This window comes from Gymnodraco acuticeps, unplaced genomic scaffold (assembly GCF_902827175.1).
Source record: "Gymnodraco acuticeps unplaced genomic scaffold, fGymAcu1.1, whole genome shotgun sequence".
NCBI lineage: Eukaryota > Metazoa > Chordata > Actinopteri > Perciformes > Bathydraconidae > Gymnodraco > Gymnodraco acuticeps.
In genome coordinates this window covers 2,177,041-2,189,208 of record NW_022990238.1, presented here as the reverse complement: position 1 = coordinate 2,189,208, position 12,168 = coordinate 2,177,041, and the positions used below count along the sequence as shown (strand labels likewise).

The 12,168-nt window shown below is 39.6% G+C and overlaps 1 protein-coding gene across 2 annotated transcripts in view; it reads left to right on the top strand.

The window, feature by feature from the left end:
- Positions 1-105: 105 nt before the first annotated feature.
- Positions 106-12,168, top strand: part of LOC117548460 (cAMP-dependent protein kinase type I-beta regulatory subunit-like) — a 54,917-nt gene continuing 42,854 nt past the window's right edge. The window contains exons 1-2 of one of the 2 annotated variants that reach the window (XM_034219773.1): positions 106-296; positions 1,491-1,678. In XM_034219773.1, coding sequence (XP_034075664.1) covers positions 1,505-1,678 — 174 coding nt within the window. In that variant the 5' untranslated portion in view covers positions 106-296; positions 1,491-1,504. Of the gene's footprint in view, positions 297-1,490; positions 1,679-10,499; positions 10,821-12,168 lie in introns of those variants that run through there. The other variant, XM_034219775.1, reaches the window with a different exon arrangement.

Here is a 12,168-nt window from a genome sequence, read left to right as displayed (position 1 = left end):
TTACATTTATGGATCAGTTTGTTTCATAATCATGTTACAGAATTGCACCCTAGTAATTGTTTTAGGGTGGATGTTTCCTTTAAAGATCTTTTACCTGCAAAAGGGTTGGCGCGTGCTCGCTGCCGCTGGCCTCGTGAGAGCGCCGCTGCGGTCGAGAGGCTGACAGATTGACGTCATCGGGACTGACGCAGAGCGAGCAGAGAGGCAGAGCGCAGCAGCATCCCTGCTTACCAGCGGCACCTCACCAATCTCCAGCAGCTAGGTGTTTTCTCACTGAGCACCCTACAGAAATAACGGTAGGGACACCAGCGAGGGCTCCGAATAGGCAGTGTTTTTATAAACACATAATAGCGGTTAAGAACATGCCACTCATGGCGTTTACGCCGCAGTATTTTCCCTTCGTTGTGGTTTGGTTGTCATTGTAAGGTTAGCAAAGCTAGCTGGGTTAGCCGTCTATTGAATGCATCTGAACAGGTGCTTATCATCACAAGCTCAAACATGTGCATGGCAAATGTGTTATTTGTGGCCACTGTTTTGCCATTTGCTTTGAACAACATGTGATAACTGCCATGCCCTGAACTCATACCTGCTTTAGATTTATTATGCATAGAAAAACATCGCAGATGTGATTTCCATTTGAGGAAGTGATACAAGGTAGCTACACCTGCTCAGCTTCCTGGCTTGCTGCTACGTTATTTGACATTACTGTCTCACATAATCATTGCTGTTGTGAGTTGTCACTATTTTATATTTAGCTCTGAATCCACCTGGAAAATTGCTACTTGCATAAATAAGATCGTACCTTTTTTAAAGCACAAGTTTCCAAAACGTTCATGGTCATTCAACTTCATCGATAAAGAATCATTCAAAGGGCATTAATGATCATGCAGTAGTCATACATTAATTGTGCATGACCTGTGTATACCCAAATTAGGGTTTGTCAACAAGGATGACATTGTCTATTCCTGAGTACTTTAATCATGTTTTTTATATCTAAAAATCACAATATTGCTATTAACTAAATAATATTATCACACAATAATCATAAAGCATCCATGCTCATTTATTTGCAGCATTTCCTACAATAATCGAATACACCTACATATATCACAAAGTTAGCTACCTCTTAGTCGACAGTTCACCAATGTATATTGTCTCAAGGTGTATATCGTCATTGTCCAACCCTACAGCTTAAGTAGTAACTTTTTATTGGTATTTACAAAATGAAAGATCTTTCTTAACTACCAAAGGTAACATCCACCTGCAAAAACTACCTTCATCAAACACTTCCATGTGTGCAATTTCCATTTACATCCTTCCCATGTTCCATTGCTCCTCCATTCTCTATCCTATGTTCCTCTTATCACACTGCATGCGCTGCATTTTGCCCTTCATTTTGCCCTTCATTTTGCCCCTTTACTACCCCTTCTCTATTCTGCCTTCCCTCCCCCTCCTCTCATGGTCCACCCTGTTTTCTCCCTCATCCACAGAGATAAAAGATAAGATGGCCACCTCCTCCTCCACTCTGGAAGAAGACGAGAGTTTGAAGGGCTGTGAAATTTTTGTGCAGAAGCACAACATCCAGCAGATCCTCAAAGAGTGCATTGTGAACCTCTGCATTGCAAAGCCTGAGCGTCCTATGAAGTTCCTGCGGGAACATTTTGAAAAGCTGGAGAAGGTTGGTGATAACAAAGCTTTGTATAATTTAGGTTTCTCTTGAAGTTATTATGTGTAGTTTAACCTTAATATTACAAATATATGACATACATGTTGATTGCAGTGTGTGCCAGATTCAAAGTAGTGATTCCTAGTCTGAATTTCTCTGATATTAATGTGCAAAAAAGCCTAAATGACATTTTCCATATATTTTATGATAAAATAAGATAAGATGGGTCTTTATTAATCCCTGTGGGGAAATCCAGGAATAAATAAGTGGTTATTATTACAGGCTGGGTTACAATGAAGTAAGCTGTTTTAATATTATGGACAATTTCATATATAAAAAACACACATTTCAAGTGTGTTGGTATTTCATATTCACCTGGCACTAGATACAAACTGGTTTTATTTCTTTGTTACGTTTCCTCACCTTGTTCCATTTAATAATATTATCACATACTTGTTTTCAAACTGTTATAATAGAGATTTCATTTTTCATCCTACAAGGGGAGAATTCATTTAGAGGTTTGAGAACTGTCTGAAGTGTCTGTCCGCCACTACAGAGAGTAGAGAAGGCTTTTTTTTATGAAGATGCAAAAAAAGATCATAGAAATGGGGTTAACACTGGCAACCTTCATAGCACAGTCTCTTTGGCAGACCATGTGAATGCTCTGTGTGTTCTGTGTCCGTCTCATAAGCATATGAGTTGGTAGAGTACTGTGTGGCATATCTACAGAGGCAACGTTATTTTGCATTGAAGTTGCTTCACTGACTTCTGCTGTTGTTGGTCATATTTTGCCCAATATGCTTTTTAGTTAGTCACTATAATATGGTGGCCCACATTTTAGGCCTGATGGATGTTCCTTCCAAACATTTGGCTTTGATCCAGTGGAGTTGCAGATGGGTATTTGGCTCATGAGTTGATCATTTGATATCTTCGTTTCAACAATGGGTTCTTCTCTTTAACTGTTGCACATGGGTCATAAAGGTGTATGAGACGGAGCTGTGGGCTGTGAATATTGGCCTGAGGAAAGTTAAGTCCTTGGAAAGAAGTTTTCAACAAGAGAAGTGATTGTGAGGCGACATCAGATAATCAGATGATGTGTGGGTTGATGATCATGTGGGAGTCATCTGATTTGATATTTTTATGACATGAGAAGGACTATTTTGGTTTTTATGGGTTGTGTTCATCTAGGTTTTCAGGGCATCGGGACATAAAGTACAAGGTCAAGGCCAGAATGTTCTATTTGTCCCAGTTATGTGTTTGCATCTGTCCACTACATCTGGAGCTACTGTCCTCACAGAGCTGAGTGTGAGCACAACATCGGTAGTAGAGCTTCTGCTGCATAGACAGAGAGGCAGCACGAATACTAATGGTTAGAATATAGCTCAGAATAATAGTAGCAAATGGTGTAAAATGACTTGAGGCACATCTGCACTGCATACTGTAATCATTCTGGCTCAATAGGAAATGAGCCAGAATGTGTTGTGATAAAAAAAACTCTTTTAAAGTTGTGAAAAAGTATATGTATTACATTTAATATCTATTTATTGGATGTTATATCAAATCTATTGACAAAAATAGCATAAAAAAAATTCTGCCACATACGATTTCGATTCTATTCAATTATAATTATAAGACAATATCAACACCGAACGTTAACATTCAAATTAGCTCACAAAAGGCAACTAACATTTGGTTTATTTACTTCATTAATGGGCTCTTTCAGACATTTAAATGAAAAACAATCCATTCTTTTTATATAAAATGGATAAAAATAGAACTTCTGTAATTGACTATAAATTGCCACATGCAATGGGAATTTCAAAATTAAGGCATATCTGAAAGACAATGATGTATCAACGTTTTAACTTTGCACCAATGATATTGCATGGTTGATCATTGAATAAATGTATCATAACTACACTTATGTGCAAATGACAATAAAAGCCTTGAATCTTGAATATCATATTAATGGATCATTACAACCCTAATAGCTATCGAAGAAATAACCTAGTCTACATGGGTCTTTAGCTTCCTGAAAGTGGGCTCTGCTACAGTCTTTATGTGTGACTGGTGAAGGATTAATACATTTGATTGGTGGAATACAGCATCTCACTCTCTGCATCACATACCCATCACACCTTGTGCAATAAGTTAATGTATGTTAAGCTGCTGAGCTCTGCTCCATCCTGCTGCCTGAGCTGCTGCAGCTTTACTTTTCACTACACTATCCTCACTGAAGCTGCTGACACTTAGCTTTGTTTTCATTCCTCTATCTACCCCTGTGCTGGTTAAGTGTACGATACAGCAGATATCCATCCCCACACTGTCACTTAAAACGCAATAGTCTGCTTACATGCTGTTATCTAACAGCAGCATATCATGTCTCTGTGTAGATGACAGTCAAAAATATATATATTTTGATTATTCAGAGGAAATTAGATTTTTGCTCCAAGAAAAATTGCCCTATCAAGATCATATGGATAACACCTAACCCTGGTGCAGTGCTTTTGATGAATTATTAAGCGGCACATTACTTTTTTACTTTAAAAACTGACATTTCATGCACACTGTCATCTTGCACGTAATGTGACAGTATGACAATATGTTCCAATCACTTGTATATAGACTCTTATTGCACTATTTCACTATTTGACTGTTTCTTTTTGTATTTACTTGCACAATTATTTTTGTTTTTCTGTTTATTGTGTTGCACTGTTGGAGGAGCCTGTGACCTAAGATTTTCATCGTCATATGTAGCTATGTACGTAATAAAAGCCTTGAACCTTGAATTGATGTGTGTGTCCTTGCCTGTAGGTGAAATGTCAGTATCAATGAAGTATACTTTAAGGAAGTAAGAAACTGCTGTATTTCTAACGGAGCAGGGCTTGAACCGTTCTGTCGTTGAATGGTGGTCAGTGGTCCAATCACCTTGTACAGGTGGTTAAAATAAAAGAACCTGCAGGTTTTCACCCTTCTTGAATCCAAAATTGAAGTCAAGCCTTCCCAATCTCTGCTTGTGTTGTGGGGTACTTGTTGAATTGGGCCAGGCCATGTACATTGTTGTGGTGTCCCAGTTATCTAGAAGGCTTATTGTGCTCCTTTCCCAATGCTAAGGGTAACTTTGAAGAGAGATTTGGATCATGTCTATTTCATCTTGATTTGTTTTCAATCTTGTTTTGGTATTATTCTTCATCACTGAATCAACGTCAAGTCAGGTCTGACTTCTGGCAAGCCTGTACAATTATGAAACTATTGTGTTAAACAAACAATAATATAATTGTTTTCATCTCCTGTACTTAACCTTCAGAGTTTGTCTGTTCTCTTTTTCTTTTCCCTCAGCTGTTTTCGTCAGCACTCGTAGCCCAATAGAGGTGGTAACCTAGGCAACAGTCGAGGATAGATAGACTGTATTTAGTAGAGGAACAAACCCCTAAAAAATGATAACTAAAGCCTTTTTTGGGGGTTTGTTCCTCTACTAATTCTATCCTGTGTTAAATGAGCCCCTTTATTTATTCAAAGTTCATTTCATCCCTACTCTTTTGTGTTCAGGGTTTTCTTGTGTGCCAATTAGATCACTGGGTATTTTCCCCTCCCATTGCCTGACCTAACTAACCTCATTTCATATCTGCACAGGATCCATTTCATGCGGCTTTCACAGTCTTATCTGGAAAATCTCTTTTCCCTGTCTCAGTTTCTCCATCGTTTGCCCTCAGTTTCTTTCTTTTCCCCCCCTTTATTTTCTTTCTTTCATTGTTTCGTCTTTTGTGCTTCTATTGTGTTTCCCTCATCTACTCTCACATACATGCAAACTTGAGAGAACTAAATTAAACATCTAAATATTTCGTTTTTTAACTCTTGTTTCAATATAATAACAGCTGAGTCTTTGCTGACATTGTGAATGGGAAAATAACAGGCGTCTGCTCCCTTTCATCCTGCCTATTTATGCGTGATAATGATGCCTATGATCTCTACAGCAGTGGTATATATTGTTGTTCTCATCTCGCAACTCTATCAGCTCGGCTCAGTTTGTATGTTTTGGCACACCAACATTTAAAAAGACAGCATTTACTGAGTCAGTTTTTATAGTATTCTGACACAACTGTCCCTTAATCAATGTTTTCTATTAGCTATTGTGTTCTTCGGAATTATTTACTGTAAGTATGTGGCATAGCTGTTTAGTTTACATTTAAATATTTGTTATCGGGCAGTACGTTTGTTCTTATCAATGCAAAAGCTGTGTATCAGTCTGCATCATTACTGATCGGTCTAACAGAGCAGTGCCAGGACTGAATGTGTGAATGTGGATGTCACTGAATATATCAAGTCAGCAGCTGCCACCACAGATGTTTGAATGAATTGGGCATATTGCATCTTCACAAGGCTTAACAGTATTTTCTGGCATTCGGGACCACTGGCTGGCTTTGTGTGGCCGCACATTAAAATTAAGCTGCAAAAAAGATACTTTCTACTCTGCTCTTCCTGTTTCGTTTTGTGAGAAAATATTTGATGACTCAAGATGCGTCTCACTACTAATGCAAACACTTTGATCATGTCCATACCACCTGCACTGGCACACATGTTCAGCGCATGAGAGCCATAACTATTCAACTCCATCTGTAAGGGTGTTGTGCTTGGAGTCTAAATTATATATTTGGATGACAACATGACTTGGCGCTGTTTTGTGATCTCAAATTGAAACTTAGCACCAAATGCGTCTTTTTCATCTTCTGGGGTGCTGTTCGGCATTAATGAACTGAACAGGTGTATTATCTAACAGTAAATCCCTTTTATATGTTGTTTTAAAATACCCTAGCCATAGAGAAGTTGTTAAACACCTTTTGCGTCCTCTGTGTATGTGTATATCTGTTTGTCGTCGTGTTTATGTGTTAGTATGTCTTACGGTTTGTACAATGCTCCCTGTGTGCTTCACACTCACAAGACGATCATAAGTTTGTGTCTCATGCTTCCCTCCTGCCTTTTTACAATTTCTCCCTTATCCCTCTCATCGCTCATCATTTTATTCCACTCTGAATTCAGCAGCCATGTCCATTCACATGTTGTCTCATCTACTAGCATCCAGTCATATTTTAATATTCTCTTTTCTTCTTCTGTACTCTATTCCTCCGTCACCTCACACAAACCCTCCGTTGAATTGTCGCACTTAAACTTGCTCTTTTATTCAATTATTTCCTCTTAAGTTGCAACTGAAGAAAACACTTGGCAATTCAGCATCCATTCATTGCCCTCAGAATACATTTAAATATAATTATATTGTATAAAGCTTTATATTTATTTGCTATAAACTAAGAGTTCTTTCCCATTTATGTTTATTTTGCCTGCTTTTCTTGTTCTGTCTGACTTAAAATATGTAGTTTACCATAACATAAGACAAAGGAAAATATACTTTAACAGTTTTCTGTTAGTTAATTAAATATGTTTTTTATTGTATTTTTTTAGTATCTTTATTTAACCTAATAAATCGTATTTTTATTTATTACATTTTTTAATTACTATTCATATTATTTGTATTATGTGATGTAACTGCCAAAGCACTCTAACATCACATCATCTCTAATGTGTGTAGACCAGTGTGGCAATGATTATACGTTGGTGCCACGCATTCTTCAACATTATAAAGCATGTCAAGTAAAACAATGTCAACAATGCTGCCTCAGCTCTGCTTGTGAACGATCCCATCGCATTGCATTATGGGAGAGCTCCTCACTTTCTGTCTGTCAGTCTATCAGTCAATCAGCCACTCTCCCGCCATCCCCTGTAAGCTGAGAAGCCTTTCTGTGCTGCCAGCCATTCAGCTGTCACCAGGACTCATCATAACAAATCCTCCAGTCCCTCCAAGGGCCTCTGATTGACAATTTGTCAGGAGGGTTTGGTTGTGTGTTGGGTCTGCTGAGAGCAGTTGGAGGTGAATTAGGTTTGGATTAACCCCCCTGTGTTCTACTTTTCTCTTATGTTGTCCCAGTCTTTTTACTGCTCTGCTTTATGATTATTACAGTTATTTTACAGATGCGTGCCAGTGGTGTGTATGCAAACAACATATTAGTGTAGTAATGAATGTCTCCCGCCTGTGTGTTCACTCATCACCACCATGTTGAGAGCAGGGTATTCTGTCAGATCAACCCTGGGTGCACGCAGTGACCCGGGCCTAAACTTCCTCCCCAGCCCACCCTGGGGCCCCTACAGGTATATCGGACCCCCAGCCCCTGTTTCCCTGGTGGTCCTTTCTTTGTCCTCTTTCATCTGCCCATCAGATCTCCCCCCCCCCCCCCTCCCAGCTAATCTGTGGTTGGAGTGAGAGAAAAAAGAGAAAAGGTGTACATCTGTAAAATGGAAAGCACTTATAAAGAGGCGGCAAAAGAGATTAGACTAGAATAACGTGGAGTTGGGCTGATGCTAATTACTTCAATGATTCATTCCATTTTCAAAAAAGCTTTTGATGTTTCTTTACTTGTAAACTACTAACAGATGAGTCCATCTGTGCAGCTCTAAATAAATAGATCATTCTTTTTTGATAGGTTAGTCACAATTTTGCCTTTTTTAAAGTAGATTTATTCATATTGTCCAATCAACAATGCAGAATCCAAAGATATTATGTTTAATACAAATTAAACTAAATTACTCTTATGATTACTTGATTAGCAATATTATCGCAAATAATTGTTCCTGTCAATTGACAATAAACAAACCAAGAGTGTTAGGTCTTGAGAGATCTAATTTAAATCCTGACAAAAGGCTGCATGGTGCAGATGGATGTGAAACTAATCTTGTACATTAACTGAACATATTTAAAGAACTGAACAGCAGTGATGCTTCATTAAACTTCAACTAACATCGAGCTAGCATAAAGAAAATGTTCGCGTGATGCAAGAGGATGGGGTTTTTCTCATATTATGTCAATGGCTGTCTTATAGCAACAGTTTAATCACAACTACTTACAGAAAACTAAAGTAGGACATGTAGGGTAACCATTAGGATTACGACACAAATGTGTGTATGCGTGTGTGTTGCACAGCAGTTTATTGTCAGGAGGTCAGCACCACACACGCACGCACGCACACACACACACACACACACACAGTCCTAATACATCAGAGAACTTTCTGTCCATTGTGGTTCTGTAATGGTGTGGAACAGAGTGATGAGTAGACTGTTAGCTCTGCTGGTGGATCAGCTCTCATGCTTCATTACCTGTGTGTGTGTGTGTGTGTGTGTGTTTGTGTGGCACATTGTTGTTTTTGGTTCATTCGCTTGCTTTCAGCTCTGGCAGTGGAGAGTAAAATTGTCACCGGATTAGGGCTACGTAAGGTAACCGCTTATGGATGCTTCCTTTTTTTCAAACTAATATCTGAATCTGACTTCATGTAAGAGAAGACATTTGTATTTATTTGTGCTCAGAGTCCTTCAGTGCTTTTGTGCGGAGTGTAATTGGCGACTGGATGGATGAAGATTGGTTAGTCATGGCTATTAGGATGATAGTTAGTTATAACTTTTGTTCACATCTGCTTGGTCCAAATTGGACTCATCATCCATAAATGAGCAATTTGAACTGATAATCATTTATAACAATGACTTTTGTTTGTGGAGGGGATTGCATGTGGGTAATCTTTTATGTGTTTCTCTTCTTGGTGGTTTTGTCTCTGACCAAAAGTCACTGTGTCTCTAAAGGAAAGTACTTTTTATATAGCTTCAATGTCCTGCATACATCTGTGTCCTCTGTTATCTCTCCTCTCCCGCTCTCCTGTCCTCTCTCTCTCTGGCATCCAGCCGCCAATGATGACGCAGGGAGAGCAGAGGAGAGAAGCAGGAAAGGGGGGGGGGGGTTTATCTGACATAGGCTTAACGCACTAATACAATAATAGAGCAGAACCTATTTTTGTAGACAAATAGTAAAGAAGGCAACGTTTTAAAGAAAGTCCCTGTTTCATTGGAAATATTGCTATATCTTGAGATAGGATATCATAAAGGGAAAATAGTTGCACAAACCAACTGCAGATGTTTTTTACTTGGCTACTTGCATAGCCCTGGAAATGATGAATGAGACTCAAACTGCCTAGCCTTTGTGTTGTTACAGAAGAGCTAAAGCAAGAACAATCTTTCCTCTGCTGCTGCTGAAGACATTGCAGCTGTTCTTAGCTCACCTTGCACTAATGAAGTCTCCTCTGTAGACCTCAAAGATCATGCTGCAAGGGATTTCTGTGTCCCCATGTTTAAGCATTGTGGAGAGAACAGTATAAGGACTTGTCAGAGCCAGACACAAAGTCCTCACTTGATGCCTGACCCTCTGACCTAATAGGAAAGCGTGCGGGTGGGGCTGGAGGTCAGCAGCGAGTGAGGAAGACACTGCATGGTACAAAACAGCATCTGGCAAATACTGGGAATGTATTGGACGATGTTGTATTCCTAAAGGAATGTTTTCAGCCAAATGCTGTTGCAAAACACGCCATTTGGTCAGAACAGAAGTCCATATTGAGGGGAGTGACGTTTTTCCTTCTGTGAAATGAATCACTTAAGATGTGTGAGCGAGAGAGAGACAATCTGTCAACAGGCGTCAGAACTGTGTGTGTGTGTGCATGCATGTGCGTGTGTGTGTGTGTGTGTGTGTGAATGTAGGTATGCGTGCCACCGTCGCTTCCTGCTCAGACTTATCGCCCAACTGTTTAGGATGCTCATAGAACCCAGTTGTCATAGTGACGGGGGGGAAAGCAAGAGGAGCCCGCTCATTGCGCCACCTGATTGTAAGTGTGCATGAGAGAGAGAGGGAGAGAGAGAGAGAGAGAAAAAAAGGCTGGAAAGCAGAGACAGAGAGTTGCGCAGAAGCGATGGAGAGAAAACCTTTTTGCTGTGATCAGTGTTTTCATCAGTAGTCTTGTTCTTCAGCGGCTGTGGGGATTACAGACAATTTGCCACTCTCACTCTCTCGGAACACAAAAACTTGGATTCTCTGATTCCTTACCCACACACACACCTAAACTCAGTGGTCGCTGAAGATGATGCTGCTGCTGCTGGGTGTGACATGTGTGTCAGGTGTGTATGAGATGGGGTCTAGGGTGTGTTGACTCCCATGCACACTTTGACACACTCCCACTTTGACTTGAGGGACTTGCAGCACGCCTGGCCAGGGGCCCTCTATCCCATGGTAAATACCTCTGCTAACAAACTTATCATGTAGTATAGTCTTTATAGTCTCATTAAGGCAGGAGCAAGTAGGATACAACACTATTTGTTTTGTTGGAAGGTAGAGATGCATGGTTGAGTAAGTGTGTGTGTGTTGTCAATAATTCTGACTTATAGTTTTTCTCCTAAATCAAGGAGATAGAGATGCATGTATTGTTGCTGCTTCAAAGGAAAGGAAGTGTTTGTTTTGACTTTGCCCTTGCTGTCTTTAGATAGTGGTGGTGTGTTACCAGACCTTTCCACCTTGAATACGCTGGAGTGTGTAAGCTTGCCTCTCCCCCTGCTTGTGCATGAGTTTGTGAGATTGTGTGTGTGTGTGTTTTGCTCTCTGGCTCTATCTTCCCCCTTCTCTCCTGCTGGCTGTGTCCCCTCAGGTAGTGACTCTGCGTAAGTGTGCGTATCTATGTGTGTGTGTGTGTGATGTGCATTTCCACACTGTTATACACGGACAGTGAAAAAAGCATCACAGTAACCTTAGGGTGTAATTAGCAGGAGAGACTCAAAGTCAAACAGAGAACAGAGGGAAATGGAGAAAGAGGCTGTCTGTGACAAAATGATAATTAGCGAAAGGAAAACGGCAAGAAATAAGTAAGAAATAGTAAAATTATAAGCTGGAGTCGTTTTATCTTTGAATCATTATAGCATTGCTGTATGTGTGCTCACATTATGCTGATTGAAATAGATGGAGAACTTGTGGAGAAGTGCTGATTTGTTAGGTCTGGATATGACAGTTTTGTTTGTCTCAGTTTTGAGGTAATATGACATCCTCTCTCCACCTCCCGCTCTGGCTCTCTGTGTTTCTGTTCTTCTAGAGATCTCTCTGTCACAGGTTATCTCTCTCTCTCTCTTCCTCTGTCTCTGTCTCCCTCCCTGTCAGAGTATGAGCAGCAATCATTTCTCCTCCCTGCTCAAGGCACTCAGAAATCACTCTGCTCCAAAATACTCCAAGTCTTATTTTCCCTTCTCCCCTCTACCCTTTTTGCAGATAAAAAGTGTCCTTACTATGTTTCATAGAAAATAGTTGTACTTGAATGATAAAATGCACTCTAATACAAGTTCGATGGTAGCAAAAAGACAGACTCGATATGTTTCTTCTTTGCATCTTTTGTGTGCATTTGCTCTTGAGGGTGTGAACAATCAATGACCTCAATTGATTGCTGCCCTTTTTAATGATCAATAAAGGATTACATATCAAAGTTGATAGAATACAATAACATTGGGTATTGTCTTAGCACAAGCCAAATAAATGAATATAATTGAAGTTAAGTGTTTTTTTTTCATAGATTTTAAATATCCTAAATGTCATTGTC